Below are 18065 nucleotides of genomic sequence, written 5' to 3' on the forward strand. Positions count from 1 at the left end.
GGTAAACCTTTCATTAGTTTAGAAAGGGTTTATTACAGAACTTGTAGAGCTGTTGGTATGTCTTACCAACAAGTTTACAATATTGTAAACAAATGAGACAAGACAGGGACCGTCTCAAATGCAAAACAGGGACGTAAAACCATCCTTGACAACTTTGACAAGGGAGTGCTTAGACGGGCGGTCTACAAACTTTATGAGAAGAAAAATATATATATTCTAAAGAAGCTACACCAGTGACTTCGTTAAATCTTTGGCCAATGTTCACAACTAGATTAAACTGACTGAATTACATCCATATTTTTTCAATGAAATATACTGTTGACAAGCAAAACATTTATTAAAAAACGTTGCACATTTCTACAAGCAGTCGATAAGATAACACAAGTGATAGGATTATTTCCAATGTACAGTAATTCGTATGTTTATTTCAAAACAAACACACATACACAAATGATCCCTTACATAACTGATCATTATACTATCGTACACATATTCAACATTTTGAAGAAAACATCTATTGAGATGACCCCTCGCCCCGAGCGTGTGCTCAGGTGTCAATTTCACCTGTCGATACCGTGCATGCTGATGACGTAACACAGGCAGTTAATGTTTGTTTCAAATAACGTCCAACTACCCCTTATTTTTCTAAGTTTTTTGTATTTTCATCAGTAAAAACACATTTTAGAGCATGTCTCAAAATTTATTCCCTCGGTCTACATTAGGTAGATGTTTCTTGAAGTGATATTTGTTATTTAAGTAACTGTAATACCTCTGAATTTTAAATATAAGTCAAAAAGCATTTTTCTAGCATTTCCGACAGTACTATAGTTATTACTGTTTCAGAATAAAACTTTAAAGTGAATGCTGTTTGGTGATAAATAGAATGTCACCCCTGCAATGTGAAATTTATCAACACACATCAATATAAATATTTAAGAGTTATAAAGTTTTATCACCTCGGGTAGATACAGATGATGTCCGAGTGTACATGTGACTTCATCCCTCATTGTGTCTTGGCTCCAGGTTACCATGAGGTTACTATGGGCTCTGGACAATATTCCCGAGGTAAGGCGTCTTCAGTATTCACTGCGAGTGTGACATCTGACTTAGGGACCGTTCATAATTCATGGCTTTGGGGGAGGGAGGGAGGGAGGGAGTGTGTGTGTGTGTGTGTGTGTGTGTGTGTGTGTGTGTGTGTGTGTGTGTGTGTGTGTGTGTGTGTGAGATGATTTCTTATGGACAAACATGTACAATGTGAATGACCCCACCACTAAACTTAATGTACAAATTTACTGACACCCCGCGTATCATGCACGCACGCACACACACACGTAAAGTTATCCCTCCTCCCATAATTATTAAGCAGAATTTTTGAATATTTTTATGTACCATATTGCTGGACCCCTAGTACATGTGTACAACTTGATGACACACAAAACCCCCACACCCCCATACCCCCACCCATACCTCCCCAGAACAAAATGGGTGACCCTCCTTAAAATCATCATCACACCACCACCACCAACCCCAGCGCCACCCCCAACCCCCAACCCCAACACATGGTCACTTAAATGGGTTTTTGCACACCCGTAAAAGTCTAAAGCAGTTAATTCGGTATACAAGTAATGTGTATATTTTCATTTATTTCCTGTGACAATTTATTTACTGTAGATATGGTCAGTTTAAACAGCATGTACATGTACAATCATGAAACATTGCAAAATTACAATCTTAATTGACATCTAATGAATAGAAACGTAATTCAAGGGATTATCGTCTTTTCTTTCAACCCTACCATTAATCGCCTTCTGTTATACTTCTTGAAGAAACATTTCCATGTGCAGTTAAGAGTCTTTTTACATGTAGTAAAAAATGTAATGACATTATTGGTTTCAGTGTGTGTTTTTTTTATTTCCCAGCTACGAAAGAGGGCTTTCGAGGATCAGGTGATGTTCGGGTGTATTGACACATGGCTGTTGTATTGCCTCACAGGAAAGAAGGTGCATGCCACAGACTACTCCAATGCCAGTTGTACAGGACTCTACGACCCTTTCCAGGTTAGTGATGCTGATGTGTGTAGCTCTCACGATGCCAAGGATGTCATACTGACCTTTGTGCTAACTGGGGGGAGTCACTGCAGACTCCTGCTTCCCTGTATCACTTGTAGATCTGATGCATAGTTGATTTCAACTGCCTCACGCTTGTATCTTCCCTTAGTGAGTCAGAGTAGATCCGTAATTCACACTGCTGGAAGTCATCCTCGTCCCATGTGTAGATTTGTGGAGTTGTATAATTCGTTACCACTGTCCCTGCAGAATAGGTCTCAAGTACCTCAGCATTTTGATGAGCATCTCGTCTGAGTGTAGCTTCTAGTGCATTGTTTGGCCATGTTAATAGCCGCATGTCCCAGCTGATGACTTATCTGTGACTCAAGCTTAACGTCCTACCTGTTCTTCATGTAGCGCATGTCCCAACTGATGACTTACCTGTGACTCAAGCTTGACGTCCTACCTGTTCTTCATGAAGCGCATGTCCCAGCTGATGACTTACCTGTGACTCAAGCTTGACGTCCTACCTGTTCTTCATGTAGCGGATGTCCCAACTGATGACTTATCTGTGACTCAAGCTTGACGTCCTACCTGTTCTTCATGTAGCTCATGTCCCAGCTGATGACTTACCTGTGACTCAAGCTTGACGTCCTACCTGTTCTTCATGTAGCTCATGTCCCAACTGATGACTTACCTGTGACTCAAGCTTGACGTCCTACCTGTTCTTCATGTAGCTCATGTCCCAACTGATGACTTACCTGTGACTCAAGCTTGACGTCCTACCTGTTCTTCATGTAGCTCATGTCCCAACTGATGACTTACCTGTGACTCAAGCTTAACGTCCTACCTGTTCTTCATGTAGCTCATGTCCCAACTGATGACTTACCTGTGACTCAAGCTTAACGTCCTACCTGTTCTTCATGTAGCTCATGTCCCAACTGATGACTTACCTGCAACTCAAGCTTGACGTCCTACCTGTTCTTCATGTAGCGCATGTCCCAACTGATGACTTACCTGTGACTCAAGCTTGACGTCCTACCTGTTCTTCATGTAGCGCATGTCCCAACTGATGACTTACCTGTGACTCAAGCTGATGTCCTAGATGTCGCATGTCCCAGCTGATGACTTACCTGTGACTCAAGCTTGACGTCCTACCTGTTCTTCATGTAGCGCATGTCCCAGCTGATGACTTATCTGTGACTCAAGCTTGGCGTCCTACCTGTTCTTCTTCATGTAGCATGTCCCAGCTGATGACTTACCTGTGACTCAAGCTTGACGTCCTACCTGTTCTTCATGTAGCGCATGTCCCAACTGATGACTTACCTGTGACTCAAGCTTGACGTCCTACCTGTTCTTCATGTAGCGCATGTCCCAACTGATGACTTACCTGTGACTCAAGCTTGACGTCCTACCTGTTCTTCATGTAGCTCATGTCCCAACTGATGACTTACCTGTGACTCAAGCTTAACGTCCTACCTGTTCTTCATGTAGCTCATGTCCCAACTGATGACTTACCTGTGACTCAAGCTTAACGTCCTACCTGTTCTTCATGTAGCTCATGTCCCAACTGATGACTTACCTGTGACTCAAGCTTGCGTCCTACCTGTTCTTCATGTAGCTCCCATGTCCCAACTGATGACTCCTACCTGTGACTCAAGCTTACCTGTGACGTCCTACCTGTTCTTCATGTAGCGCATGTCCCAGCTGATGACTTACCTGTGACTCAAGCTTGATGTCCTACCTGTTCTTCATGTAGCGCATGTCCCAGCTGATGACTTATCTGTGACTCAAGCTTGATGTCCTACCTGTTCTTCATGTAGCTCATGTCCCAGCTGATGACTTACCTGTGACTCAAGCTTGACGCGCTCATGTCCCTGCTGATGACTTACTTCACTCAAGCTTGGACGGCACCTGTTCTTCATGCTGATGTCCCAGCTGATGACTTACCTGTGACTCAAGCTTGATGTCCTACCTGTTCTTCATGTAGCTCATGTCCCAGCTGATGACTTACCTGTGACTCAAGCTTGACGTCCTACCTGTTCTTCATGTAGCGCATGTCCCAGCTGATGACTTACCTGTGACTCAAGCTTGACGTCCTACCTGTTCTTCATGTAGCTCATGTCCCAGCTGATGACTTATCTGTGACTCAAGCTTGACGTCCTACCTGTTCTTCATGTAGCGCATGTCCCAACTGATGACTTATCTGTGACTCAAGCTTGACGTCCTACCTGTTCTTCATGTAGCTCATGTCCCAGCTGATGACTTATCTGTGACTCAAGCTTGATGTCCTACCTGTTCTTCATGTAGCGCATGTCCCAGCTGATGACTTACCTGTGACTCAAGCTTGACGTCCTACCTGTTCTTCATGTATGCTCAGCTCATGTCTTACCTGTGACTCAGCTTGATGACCCAGCTGATGACTTACCTGTGACTCAAGCTTGACATCCTACCTGTTCTTCATGTTGTCATTTTCAACCTGCCGTCACTTGTGGAACTTTTTGATTTCTGGATTTTGACCTCACAGTTGCTCACAGCAACTTTACATTGAATTGAATGTGTGAATGTTGGTTTTTTCAGTTAATCACTTCTGTTTTGGATCTTTCTGTAATAAACTTAAAATATACTTCAGGTAAGCCATGGATTTGTTGGATTTCAGGTTGAGTGGAGTAAAATAGTCTGCAACATGGTGAACATTCCAATGTCAATGCTGCCAGAGGTGAAGGACACAAGGTGAGGAAGTCACATGACTTTAATGGCCTATGTCAAATATTTCATGAGGTTTTTCAAGTGTATTGTCTTTTTGAGAAGGTCAATTAACTTACCTGTTACCCTAGCAGCACCTTTGGAACATCCCCTTCATGTAAATATCAGTACATACTGTTCACAGTGACCTTCAGAGGTGTATGTGGGTGGTTATAGCAGTCATTGCCAGATGTCAGAATTGGATTACCAATGAGTGTACAATGGGTGAAGTCCATATCTGTTGTGTCCCACTGTTTTATTGCTGTAATTTTGCTAAAAGTATCGTAAAATCAAACATTCCCACTCACTGTCGTGAAAATCAACCACAGTACACTCTAGCCTGTTGTTCTAAGTTTACTAGGGGCGGTGGGGTAGCCTAGTGGTTAAAATGCGTTCACTCATCATGCCAAGGACCCGGGTTCAATTCCCCACATGGGCACAATGTGTGAAGCCCATTTTTGGTGTCCCCAGCCGTGATATTGCTGGAATAGTGATATAAGTGACATAAAGCTAAACTCACTCACTCTGTCTACTATGATGTCTGTCTAGTAAGCCTCCAGTTATTTATCAGTAAGTACCAGTAAGTGTACACAGTCTGAAGTCCAGTTTTGTTGTGTCCCACTGTTTTATTGCTGTATTTTTGCTAAAAGTGTCATAAAACCAAACTCTCCCACTCACTGCTGTGAAAATCAACCACAGAACACTCTAGCCTGTAGAGTAAGTCTACTATAACACTGGGGCGTCGGGGTAGCCTAGTGGTTAAAGCGTTCGCTCGTCACGCCGAAGACCTGGGTTCGATTCCCCACATGGGTAAAATGTGTGAAGCCCATTTCAGGTGTCCCCCGCTGTGATATTGCTGGAATATTGCTAAAAAGCGGCGTAAAACCATACTCACTCACTCACTGCTATAACACCCGTCTAGCAAGTCTCCACTGGACCGCCTCCTTGGTGTAGTGGTTAGAGCGTCCGCCCGGAGACCGGAAGGTCGCGGGTTCTATCCCCGACCGCGTCATACCAAAAGACGTTAAAATATGGTACTTGTTGGTCCCTGCCTGGCGCTCGACATTAATGGGTACAACAAGGACTGGTCGGCTCGGAGTCAGTATAATGTGTCTGAGTGGGGTATTCATGCTTTACTGCGGCATGGTATCTCAGTGGGCTAGCACTATAAAACCAGCTTCAGTCTGGGCTAGTACAAGCAGTCACACATACACATACACACACATGCACGTCGTCATATGAGCGAAATATTCTCAAGCACGACGTTAAACCCAATTTCACCTCACCTCCACTGATTTATCCCCTGATCAACACAAGACAACGACAAAACAATGCTGACACTCAGACTGCTATACTGAATGCAGGGGTATCAGACATGCACATCATTCAGCCAAAACCACAGGTTTGAGGCTAAAATTATAATCAGTGCCTGTTCTCAAATTGAGCAAATTGTTTACGTGCAGTTACTTTGAGTTCTGTAGTGAGGCTACACTGACCAATAAGAGCCATGTTTTCAATTCACATAATGTTAAACTATCCATATCTCATTGATATATCTCTCTGATTGGTTTCTATGTTAAAACAGTCTCAAGTCAACAACCAAATCCACTGAAGCTGTTTACCCTGCATCAATCTTAGAGGAAACCTCTACCCATTTGATGTGTCAGATTGTTTTGATGTCATAACTTAATCTGAACTCTTCTCCTTTTAGTGGCATGTTTGGGCAAGTCCATCCCGATATTCTGGGACAGTCCATTCCAATAACTGCTTCAGTAAGTCGAAGATATATTTGGGTACTTTGAAATCAGATAATAATTTTTTTACATTTTTACCCTATATTTTACATATTTTGCTCCACCTCTTAAGAGATTTACTATTGATAATCTATCCCAAAATATTCAATTTAAATGAACTGTATAATTTGTCAAGTTAATGTAAAGTCAAAACATGTAAAACTGTGTTATGTTCTCTGTGAAGTTAGTGTGTCCATGTCCAAGCTTGCAGATGTTTCATCAGCAGGTCAGACCAGAGGTCACTGAGGTCAAACCCAACTGTTTGGATTGTTACTGACAATATCAATCACTTGATTGTCTGGTCTGACTCGATTATTTACAGGCCACTTTCAAATAGCTGGAATATTGCTGAGTGAGTGCAGAATTTAGAAAGAAATAACGAAAGGTTGAGTGTATTATTATGTGCAAGGACCTAATTTCACTTGTCTTAGTTACAGCTAGTGCTAGAAAAAGCAAAACTGTTTGCTTAGTAAGATTCAATTCCATTTTGTAGCCAGATTGAAACAGATGAGACCTAGCTCCTAGTTAACACCATTGATCAGTGAGGTCTATATTGGATGTTTGCTTGTACTCAGTACAAGTTGGTAATATCAGTACGGCGGACTAGAGTGAATTTCAAAAACCCTGTGAGATATGGCGGGGATGTTGACAAATGAGATGTTAAAACTGACTCCATAACGTCAGGTTGCCGACCAGCAGGGCGCCATGTTTGGACAGTGCTGTTTCGAGGTTGGCGACATCAAGTGCACCATGGGAACTGGGACATTCATTGACCTCAACACTGGGAACAAGCCTCATGCATCTGTCGCAGGTTGGGGGATTGTTTTCACCTTTCTTTCGAATTGGCATTGTTAAAAAAACAAAGCAAACTCTGTGTATATTTCTGAAGAATTGAATTTGATGCATTTTCTGACAGCTTGATGTTTTTAAAATTTTTGTGATGTGAACTAGTTGATATTCGCATTTATAACACAATTTGTTCTCATCCATGAGGTGAGGTGTTTCTTGACAAGGAAAGAAAAATATTTTGTATATTTTCTTACTTATCTTCATAATGCATCTATGAAAGTAATGGTGTCATAAAAGCAGAATGAAAGGAAATCAAATGTAAAGTGTTACATCTCTTAACAGCCTTGATAATATCCAGGGTATACATTCTGATAAATCTCCACTAGTACCCTGGATGCATCTACAGCTCGGTGCGATAATTCTATTACCTCCCTTTGCTGGCTCCGCCTTCTCACAGTAGCCAATCAGATAAGTCGTTACAACCGTGCTTGCCAGTGTCAACAAAGATGGCTGCTGCAGCTGCGAAGGTTTGCTCGCTGTACTACTCACATTTAGGGAAATAATCATACAGACAAACTGACAAGTGTGAAACCTGCAAAAAAATATATGCAAGGACTCCTACCTCTTTCAGTTAATCAGTTACAAAGCGAGTTATGATAAAAGCCTTGTGACCAGCGTAGACACATGATTGAACAAAAACTTGAGCCAAGGGAGCCATAGATGTATCCAGGTATATGTGGAGATTTATCAAAACATATTTTCTGGAGATTATCGAGGATGATCTCTCAAGTGAAACAGAGTTTTGTAGTCTCAGATAAAACAAAAGAGTTGTTAGTGATGCTCCATAACCAACCATTCACTCTCACTCACTCACTCACTCACTCACTCACTCACCTAAACACACACCCACCCACCCACTCACTCACTCACTCACCCACCCACTCACTCACTCACTGAGTGTATATTTCAGGCCTGTACCCCATCATCGGGTGGAAGATCAAGGGCGAACTGACGTATCTCGCGGAGGGCCTGGCTGCCGACACAGGGATCACGCTGGAGTGGGCCAAGTCTCTAGGTACACAGTGTTACAACCACAGCAACCGGGCTGTAACAGTGTATTTTGATAGTCAATTATATTTTTTTATGAAGATCTGTGATGCCTATTAGACGTAACTTCACAGGTGATAATGCAGAATGAAATAAGGTTTATAGAGCATCTGAACTATCACAGTTAAAAAGTGCAGAAAACCGACTTTTGACAATTTCCTAAATGGGCTAAAAAATCTTATATCAATCGAAAGATACATAGCCAGGAAAAATAACATGGCAAAGTTATTGGCCAGAAGAAATGGCCGAATGAAACTGAAGTTATATAGCCTTAGTCTGACTATGCTTTCTCTTATGTGTGTACTATGCACTACTTATTATCCCCCACTTCGTGCGTTTAGCGCGGAGCGGGGGATATAGTATTAGGCTCTGTCCGCATGTACGTAAGAATTGGAATATCTTAAGTACCGTTGACTGGAGTCTTTTCATATTTGGTACCTAGGTTCATCACAGTAAAAGAAAGGTTCCAGTCAGGTTTGGTGACCTTGACCTTCATTTCAAGGTCACAAGGGGACTTTAACGTTTTACCATTGTCAGCGGGATATCCCAAGAACCATTCACTGGATTTTCTTCATATTCAAAACCAAGCTTTATTTAGGGAATGCGCAGAGCCCAGTCAATTTTGGTGACCTTCACTAAATTTTCAAGGTCATGGCGACACTTTGAAGATTTCAGCATGTTAGACTGCATGTTAAGATTGTCAGCGAGATATCTCATGAACAATTCACGCGATTTTCTTCATAGACTTTCAAGACTTCCCTTGAATGTTTTTCAATAAGCAATTTCTTTATTACTATCTTTGCATATTTCGTACACTAAGACATTTATGTCAAGGTCAAAGTAAGTCTTGAAAATATTTGTGCGTTTGAACAACTACAGATCAAGATATCAAGGTTGACTGGTCATGTTTTTGTTGACATTTAACTTCATCTTAAATTATGACCTTGACTTTCATTATTTTTTATCCCCCGCAACGCGTTTTGCGTTTTGCGGGGGGTATTAAAATGGACTCCGTCCGTCCGTCTGTGCACATTTGTCTTTTCGGAGCAGAACTCTAAAACCGTTCTATATTTCTTCACCAAACTTGGCACATAGATAGATCTGGTGGTGTACTGGCGCCTTTTGGTAGTTTTGGAATTCTGAATAAAACATTTTTGGCGTTTCCATGGCAACAAGTTCGACTTAGAATGAAATTGGTGGTAGTGTTCTTTTCCGGAGCAGAACTCTAAAACCGTTCTCTAATTCTTCACCAAACTTGGCACATAGATAGATCTGGTGTTGTACTGGTGCCTTTTGGTAGTTTTGGAATTCTGAATAAAATATTTTTGGCATTTCCGTGGCAACATGTTTGACTTAGCCTGAAATTGGTGGTAGTACACTTTTCTGGAGCTGAACTCTAAAACCGTTCACTATTTCTTCACCAAACTTGGCACATAGATAGATCTGGTGGTGTACTGGTGCCTTTTGGTAGTTTTGGAATTCTGAATAAAATATTTTTGGCTTTTCCGTGGCAACAACTTTGACTAAAACAGAAATTAGTGGTAGTGCACGTTTCCGGAGCAGAACTCTAAAACCGTTCACTATTTCTTCATCAAACTTGGCACATAGATAGATCTGGTGGTGTTCTGGTGCCTTTTGGTAGTTTTGGACTTCTGAATAAAATATTTTTGGCATTTCCACGGCAACAAGCTTGACATAGACTGAAATTGGTGATAGTGCTCCTTTCTGGAGCAGAACTTTAAAAACCTTTCAATACTCTCCTTCCACTTTTCTATATACACACCTAAATATTTGACATAATCATAACTTGTAGACATAATCATGAAGAGTATTTTGCCATTGCGGGGGATATTGATGACTTTGTCTTCTTGTTAAGTTTGATTTGATAATTTGCGGCGGGGGATTATGTCACCTTAGTGACAATGCTTGTTGTATTTGTTACTCTATACTATATTGTATGTTATCCAACAGATCCATTCCATTGTGCCACATTCGTATATTTTTGTATATGCTCCACTGAATGAATAAAAATATTTTTACAAAAGAAAGAAAAAAGTACAAAAAAATATACAGTAAACATGAAATACGCTTGTGCATCTGTACGATGTGTCCATGTAACATGGGGGTGTTCAGTATCAATACACACAGCTAATACACTTTTTCCAGGTTTCTTTGAAGATGTAACCGAGACAGCCAATATTGCCAACAGTGTAGAAGGTATGTACTACAGGTGTAGACATTCTCCTGTGGATAGCTAACCCGTGAGTGAACCTTCAGTAACCCATGCTTGTCGTAAGAGGCGACTAACGGGATCGGGTGGTCAGGCTCACTGGCTTGGTTGATACATGCCATCGGTTCCCAGTTGCGCACATCGATGCTCATGCTGTTGATCACTGGATTGTGCGGCGTAAAACTCAACTCACTCACTCACTCTATGGATAGCTTGGTAGGCAGTGTCACATGCAGTCAACACGAAGAGTCATTGCTGCATTGATGCCTGTAAATTGAGTAGGACTACTAGGAGCACATGCTGATTGGTGTAAAACTAACACTTGCATCTTTCATTGTGTCCTTGTATACATTAGAGATTCTTTTGTTTTCAAATTTTAAATAACTGTGCCATGTGGTACAGCCAATATCAAGTTGAATCAATGTTCATTAAAATAACTTGGATTTGTTTATTTTCTCCGAAATGTTATGAGTTTTGTGAAATGTTGGGGCATCATTATGAACGTCCTCTGAACCGTTAACGTTTTGTTTTACAGATTCTGCGGGTGTGTGCTTCGTCCCTGCGTTCAGTGGACTCCAGGTACTGATGTTCTGGTCTTTATCACTAAAGTCAGCATGTACCCAATGTTGAAGCTGACAGACAATATTCAGTGGCATATATAGAGGATATTATATGAGTGCCCTTGTCATACTATGTTTACGACACAAGTGCCTAAATATGTCCCGAGCGAGAGCGAGGGATATACCGATATTTGGGCACGAGTGTCATAAACATAGTATGATATGGGCTTGAATATAATATTCTGTTTATTACCAAAGCCGTCAAATTGAGGAAAATAAACACAAATCTACTTTCAAACACAGGCTGGCTACCTGCCGTCGCTGCATGTAGAACGCAACGTCACAGAAGAAACTTGACGTCATAGCCTTGTTCATGACGTCACGTCATCATGACAAAGTGATATTTTGCCCTAGGGCATCATATGAAAAATATGAACCCCGATATGTTCGCCCTCGTAGGTAATAAATTAATCGTCCCTCTCTGCACACCACTCAAACAACAAAGCATGACACAGGGATAGAAATACTTTTTTTTTAAGTGTGCCTTAGGGCACCAGACAAATATTTTAGGTGTGCCTTTCAGAAATCGAGTATGCCCACATGTTCTTAGAATAAATGACCATGATGATGATCATTTGAAATTTATTGTTAAATAAAGAAATGGATTTATGAGCATTCAGATATGTATGATATTATTCAATTTGGAAGAAAATAATTGTTTGGGGGATTAAATGACTAAATTTGAGTTATGTCTCTAAAACATTAGGCGTGTCAAAAGGGCACCGAGAACATTTTTTATCCGTGCCATTTCAATATTTACCGTGCCATGGCACACTAATATATGGGGTATTTCGAACCTTGATGACAGATTGAATATAAGTTCTCTGAGTGGCATCGTTTAGCAGTTGGAGAGTGATATACAGACAAACTTTATGGATAAACAACTTCTTTATTCTGTAGATGCGACGTTTCGATACAGATTCTTGTATTATTGTCAAGCAACGATACAAGAATCTGTATAGAAACTTACACATACATGAGTTTATACTGTGTGTAGACCATGAACACTATTGACCTTTGACCTAGAGGTAACCTTAATGTTGACTTGTCACCTCCCCTTGGACAACAAAGTACACTGCGATTGAGACATATTCAACAAACTTGATGTTGATCTCAACAGGCACCAATAAATGATGACCGTGCTGCTACCTCAATTATTGGCCTAACGCCCAATGCCACGAAGGCCCACATCGTCCGAGCCATGCTGGAATCACTGGCCTTCAGGTTCAAGGTCTTGTATGAAACGGTGCTAGTGGAGACGAAGATTCCTCTGTCGTATGTCAGGTCAGTAGATAGTTCACTGTGCTGAATATGCTCACTATTTGTATGCCAGCTCGAGATCCTTTACATCCATTTCCATGTTCGAAACTTAAAATTGTTGATTAATGTTGTTTTAGATTTGATTTGATTTGATTTTTTTATATATAATATGAGATGAATATAGTTTTGTAAATAAGGCCTCCAATTTCACTCTTCCTCAGATTTTCTAGGGTCCTCAAGGTCAGTTTTTATCTACCCATAAAGATCCCGGTTTGAATTGCTCTTTCGCAACCCATGCTGTGACTAACCGGATCTGTTGGTCAGGCTCGCTGTCTTGATTGATTCATGCCATCGTATCCCAATTGCGTAGATTGATGCTCATGTTGTTGATCACTGTCTGACTGACGCCTTATTGCTGAGCGCGCACTCTGATAAACAAAACCGTTTTTATCCTTTACATCCGTAACACAATATATGACAACTGAACCTTGAACATGTACAGAGCTGACGACGGCGGTGTGTGTAGCAACGACTTCATTATGCAGCTGATGTCGAGCCTCGTCAACACCAGCATCGACCGTTCCAAGCAGCCAGACATGACAAGCCTTGGGGCAGCCTTCCTGGCAGGACTTGCAGCAGGTGACCTTTGGCCTCCCTTACTCTCTCACTCTCTCATTCCCTCTAACTGTATCTGGGGCGGTGGGGTAGCCTAGTGGTTAAAGCGTTGGCTCGTCAGGCCGAAGACCCGGGTTCGATTCCCCACATGGGCACAATGTGTTAAGCCCATTTCTGGTGTCCCCCGCCGTGATATTGCTGGAATATTGCTAAAAGCGGCGTAAAACTAAACTCAGTCAGTCAGTCAGTCTAACTGTATCTCAGTCACTCATTCACCAACTCGTTTGCTCCTTAACTCACTCACCTTGTACCATCCTTACCGAATTCTGCTTCATCATCATCATCATCATCATCATCATCATTGTTTATTATTATTGTAGGTGTGTGGGAAAGCAAGGAACAGCTCTGCCATCTCCGAAAGTCCGGCCGAGTGTTTGAGCCCCAGTCAGTTTGGTCTCAATACAAAGACATTTATCGGCAGTGGGAGCGTGCAGTAACGAGATCCCTGCAGTGGTACCGTGAAGCTGATAGCTGACAGAAACTGTGTCGCCACGAACCAGGGCGACCGTTGACGGAAATGTCAGCTTTACATAACAGTCAGCAATCCAGTATATTATCAACCATGGTTGCCATAGGAATGGTGGGCTGTTTGATATTAGCGGTTGTGTGGAGAATAGCAGATTCGTGAATCTAGAATGAAATGGTTATTTCAACTGAGGTTTCAATGTAATTTGAGATATTACTCAATTATATGCTTTCAAATTAATTGAGGAATATCGAAGAAAAGGAATAATGCTCAATATTTTTTCAGTGATCTATTCCACAACCACTAATATATGCTACTCTAAAGACATTAAGAACACAAGTTTTTCCATTGCGTCTGTTGATCTGTTGAGGCATATGGGTAATGCAACACAGTGTCCCAGTTGTGAGTGTTCTTAACTTAATTTGAGTAGTATACTGCAGATGTCAAAGGTGCTGTAACTCTGTACAGAGTTTCCACCCCTACCTGTTCTAGGATGTGCTGCTGATCTGTTTTGAAAACCATACTATGCACATGTTCTTAACAAGAGTGGTAATACAAGAGCATATAACCAGCATCTCTCCTGTCAAGACAAACGTACAAAGATCGATAGTACAACTGCAGTTCACTCCCTCCACAATCAGAACCAGTCGTCCATGATGAGGAATACTAGTTCCCCCAATGCCTCACGACATGGCGTATGTGAACACTTCCTGGTTGTCTGAATATCACATGAATTGTGAACCTTAACTATTGTTGAGTAGTATTCTTGTTAAAAGTTCCTGATCTCCGTTCATTGTAATTCTAAGGCATTGAGCATGTTTGTTACCTAATGTGCACATTCCAGATGCAATCTTCAAACTTTGAATCAATGAATCATGAATCAATGAACTGAACAGATGTGAGTGAGTGAGTGAGTGTTTTGTTAGTTGTGCATTTGTGCCTGTACCAAGTGTGCCTTCCAGAGATGTCGTCTCTAAAATTTAAGATATTTTATATTTAGTAGATAAACATACTGTGTTGGAAAGTCAGAGATATATAACGAAATTATTATAGCTCTAAATTTGATTTAAAACCGAGCATATGGTGTGACAAAAATTAGAGCTATTATAATTTCATTATATACCTCTGATTTTCCAACACAGTATGTTTATCTCCATTCTACCATAACTGTGTTCTGAAGATTTAAAACAAAATATATGCTGTGTTGGAAAATGAGATTATATGTAACAGGATTATGTACCTGTGAATGACTTTGATAAACCTACAATCCAGTATTTACCGAAGTCATGGTAGAATTCCCGATATAATGTATGGGACATGTTTGTGAACAAATAGTCTAACCAATCAATCAAACTTGCATTAACCAATGCCTGTATATCTTACCGGGGTACCCATATACTGCTGACTCAACGTTGTGGGAGTTTTGTATTTACTTGTTTTGCAGAGACATCTCAAGCAATATTAGCAGAGCAAGTCACTGAATTTCCATCCCACCAGGTACCCATATACTGCTGACTGAACATTGTGGGAGTTTTGTAGCTACTTGTCTTGCAGTGAAACATCAAGCAATATTATCAGAGCACTGAAATCCGATCCCACCAGGTACTCGTTTACTACTTGCTAGAGTTTTATATGGAATCTGATCGAACAACCACGTTTGATTGGCAACAGTTAAATTGATACTTTAAAGTTAGATCATGTAATATACTTAACAGACATGCCATGTTTTACGACTGTCACAAGCTACGAGCTATTTTGAGGAGTTGAAGTAACCTTGGACGATGTTTTGATATCAACATTTGTTTTTTGTTGGTTGTATCTGTAATATTGTCCAAGGTTGTTCAACAATGACTCTTTACTTCCTCACATGTTTTGTATGGTATGTGGACCAGGGTTAGGGTAGGTCACTAGATTTCTCTTGCTCGCCATTCAGAGGTGAACAAACTGACTGTGTGTCGTTGTATCCTGAAGATGTGGGACATCGCTTGTTATGTCAGTCAGTGATCGGTCTGGTTCGGAATTGATGATTTCAGGCATTATCATGTAGCTTAGTATTGCAGCAGAATTAAACAGGAAATCTTTATGTAGAGAGTAATGTCCGAGTAAGTCTCCATTCCTTAAAAATATTTTTAAGGAATGGAGACTTACTCGGACATTAACCTACTTAAATTACATTCAAAGTATTGGGAATATTTCTGTTATCAAAATTAAATGTCAAGATGACAAAATGAAGGCCTTAATTTGAAACTGGTACACATCGCTCCATTCCTGAAAAGTAATGGAGCGAGCAGACAATGGAATGACGTCACAAATGTAATTTAATTACATGTCCATTTTCAATACACCCATCATGTAATATGAACAAATGACCATGTGCACCAACAAGAGCTTGGAGCCAAAGAACTCTTCAGTATAATGTGTTTATGTGGTGTGGGTCATATGCTGGAAAGAAATCAGTGTTATATTATTGTTTGAATGTTTTCTCATTTCAGGGTATGAATTCAGCGAGATGTTAAGTTTGGACTATGTTAATCATTAAGTTTACTGCTTTTCTTTTTGTTATGACAAAGGTGAACATTTTAGTGACGTCAATAATTTAATATTTTGTTAATAAATAGAGATTGTCGTTGTTGAACATGGGTTTGTGTGAAGTTCTAGCAATGTGAATATTCTAGAACCTGCAGAGCTCCAGATAAGATTTAGCTGATGTGGGTACTGTACCCACTGTATTTTTTTCGAGTGGGTATTATGAATGTTGAGTGGGTATATCATGTTCCGTTACCCACTGCTTTTAAATATGTGCATATTTCAGTCATTTACTCACCTGAGTATTGTGTCATTGAGTAAGTTTACTAAGCAGGTATGTTCTGCCTTATGTCATACCTAATCAAAACCAACTTAAATATAAGGGAAATGATTTCATAAAAAAACGCGCTCATCCTATACTAACAGTACAACTTGATAGCAATCGATGTCTCTTTCATTACGCAAGCGATTTTTATAAATATATTCTGTACGCATTTGTTTTAAACTCTTTGCGTATCTAACTGTTTATGTGCGTAATTGGTACGCAACAATTATTTTTCAATGCGTAATTGGAAATTTTCTATGCATATTTTACCCGGATACGCAGCTTATCTGGGCCTCTGAACCTGTACACCACAATCAAATAGTTCACGGAACTGACGTTCCATTTGCAAACCACACACGTTTTCTAATAGCGCCGCTATTTACACTTTCAGTTTTTTATTGTAGACATTGTAGAAATTTGAGATGTCATTGTGTCATCTCAAAACATTCAACATTCAGAGTTTTACATTCTGAGAACAATCATTTATATTATTTTGGTATTAAAAATGAGTTCCTTGTCAATCGAGGATATATATTTTACATATTGCAATACTGCCATAGTTTAGAAGAAACTCCATATAGTCTTGGTTCCGTGATACTTATAATGCCTATATTCATAATAATTAGCATGCCTTTTCTTGTCAGTTGGTAGCAGGGCAGTAGTTTTAGAAGTGTATGGTACTGTTGTTTACTTAAATTAACTCAAATCTTTGCTGATTTTTTATCAAACTGTTATGATTAAGATAACAAAGATCATATCCAAAGATCATGTTTTAAAATAAGCTACAATATTTATTATTAATTAGTTCTCAATTATGTTTGTAAACGTGAGGCGGGAGGTAGTACATTTGTTATGCGTCATTTTTCAATCAAACTGCTCTTGGCAGCTGTCAGCAGGTGTGAATGACATGAGTGAATATGGTTTTACGCCTCTTTTAGCAATATTCCAGCAACATCACGGCGGGGGACACCAGAAATGGGCTTCACACATTGTACCCATATGGGGAATCGAACCCGGGCCTTCGGCGTGACGAGTGGATGATTTAACCACGAGGCTGCCCCACTGCCCCGTGCGAATGACAAGAAGCATGAAGACTGTTGACTACTCTACAGAAGAGACGCATCACCTAGGTTCCGCTGATTAACCAGGGTGTTGTGAATGTATTAGGTAATCCTTAACTTCTTTTGTGTAGTATATATATCAAAGAAAGAAACCCGGGCAGTGTAGTAATATTCAAACTCTGTAGCAATTAGGAGTTGGGCTTGTTGAAGTAGTCACTCGTCATGCTGGAGAACTGATGTGGTTTCCCACATGGGCAGCCTGTTAGCCATTGCTGGTGTCCCCGGCCACGATATTGCTCAAGTATTGAATAGGTTACAATTATATGTCTAATGCCATCTTATATATAACCAGTAGCAATATCTGTTGCACCAGCAGTGTACAAACAGTTGTAGTGCTGTATGACAGGATTTTGTATATTGACT

The 18065-nt window shown here is 40.5% G+C and overlaps 1 protein-coding gene across 1 annotated transcript in view; it reads left to right on the top strand.

Moving 5' to 3' along the window:
* LOC124253440 (putative glycerol kinase 5) overlaps window positions 1–15854 on the top strand; it is a 29303-nt gene extending 13449 nt beyond the window's left edge. The window contains exons 7-17 of the mRNA XM_046687212.1: window positions 1024–1065; window positions 1920–2057; window positions 4705–4778; window positions 6502–6562; window positions 7268–7394; window positions 8343–8447; window positions 10646–10696; window positions 11245–11288; window positions 12450–12613; window positions 13092–13228; window positions 13585–15854. Of these exons, the coding sequence (XP_046543168.1) occupies window positions 1024–1065; window positions 1920–2057; window positions 4705–4778; window positions 6502–6562; window positions 7268–7394; window positions 8343–8447; window positions 10646–10696; window positions 11245–11288; window positions 12450–12613; window positions 13092–13228; window positions 13585–13739 (1098 nt within the window). The 3' untranslated portion in view covers window positions 13740–15854. The remainder of the gene's footprint in view (window positions 1–1023; window positions 1066–1919; window positions 2058–4704; window positions 4779–6501; window positions 6563–7267; window positions 7395–8342; window positions 8448–10645; window positions 10697–11244; window positions 11289–12449; window positions 12614–13091; window positions 13229–13584) is intronic.
* The last annotated feature ends 2211 nt before the right edge of the window (window positions 15855–18065 follow it).

This window comes from Haliotis rubra, unplaced genomic scaffold (assembly GCF_003918875.1).
Source record: "Haliotis rubra isolate DU_JTF1 unplaced genomic scaffold, ASM391887v1 Scf540, whole genome shotgun sequence".
Taxonomy (NCBI): Eukaryota; Metazoa; Mollusca; class Gastropoda; order Lepetellida; family Haliotidae; genus Haliotis; species Haliotis rubra.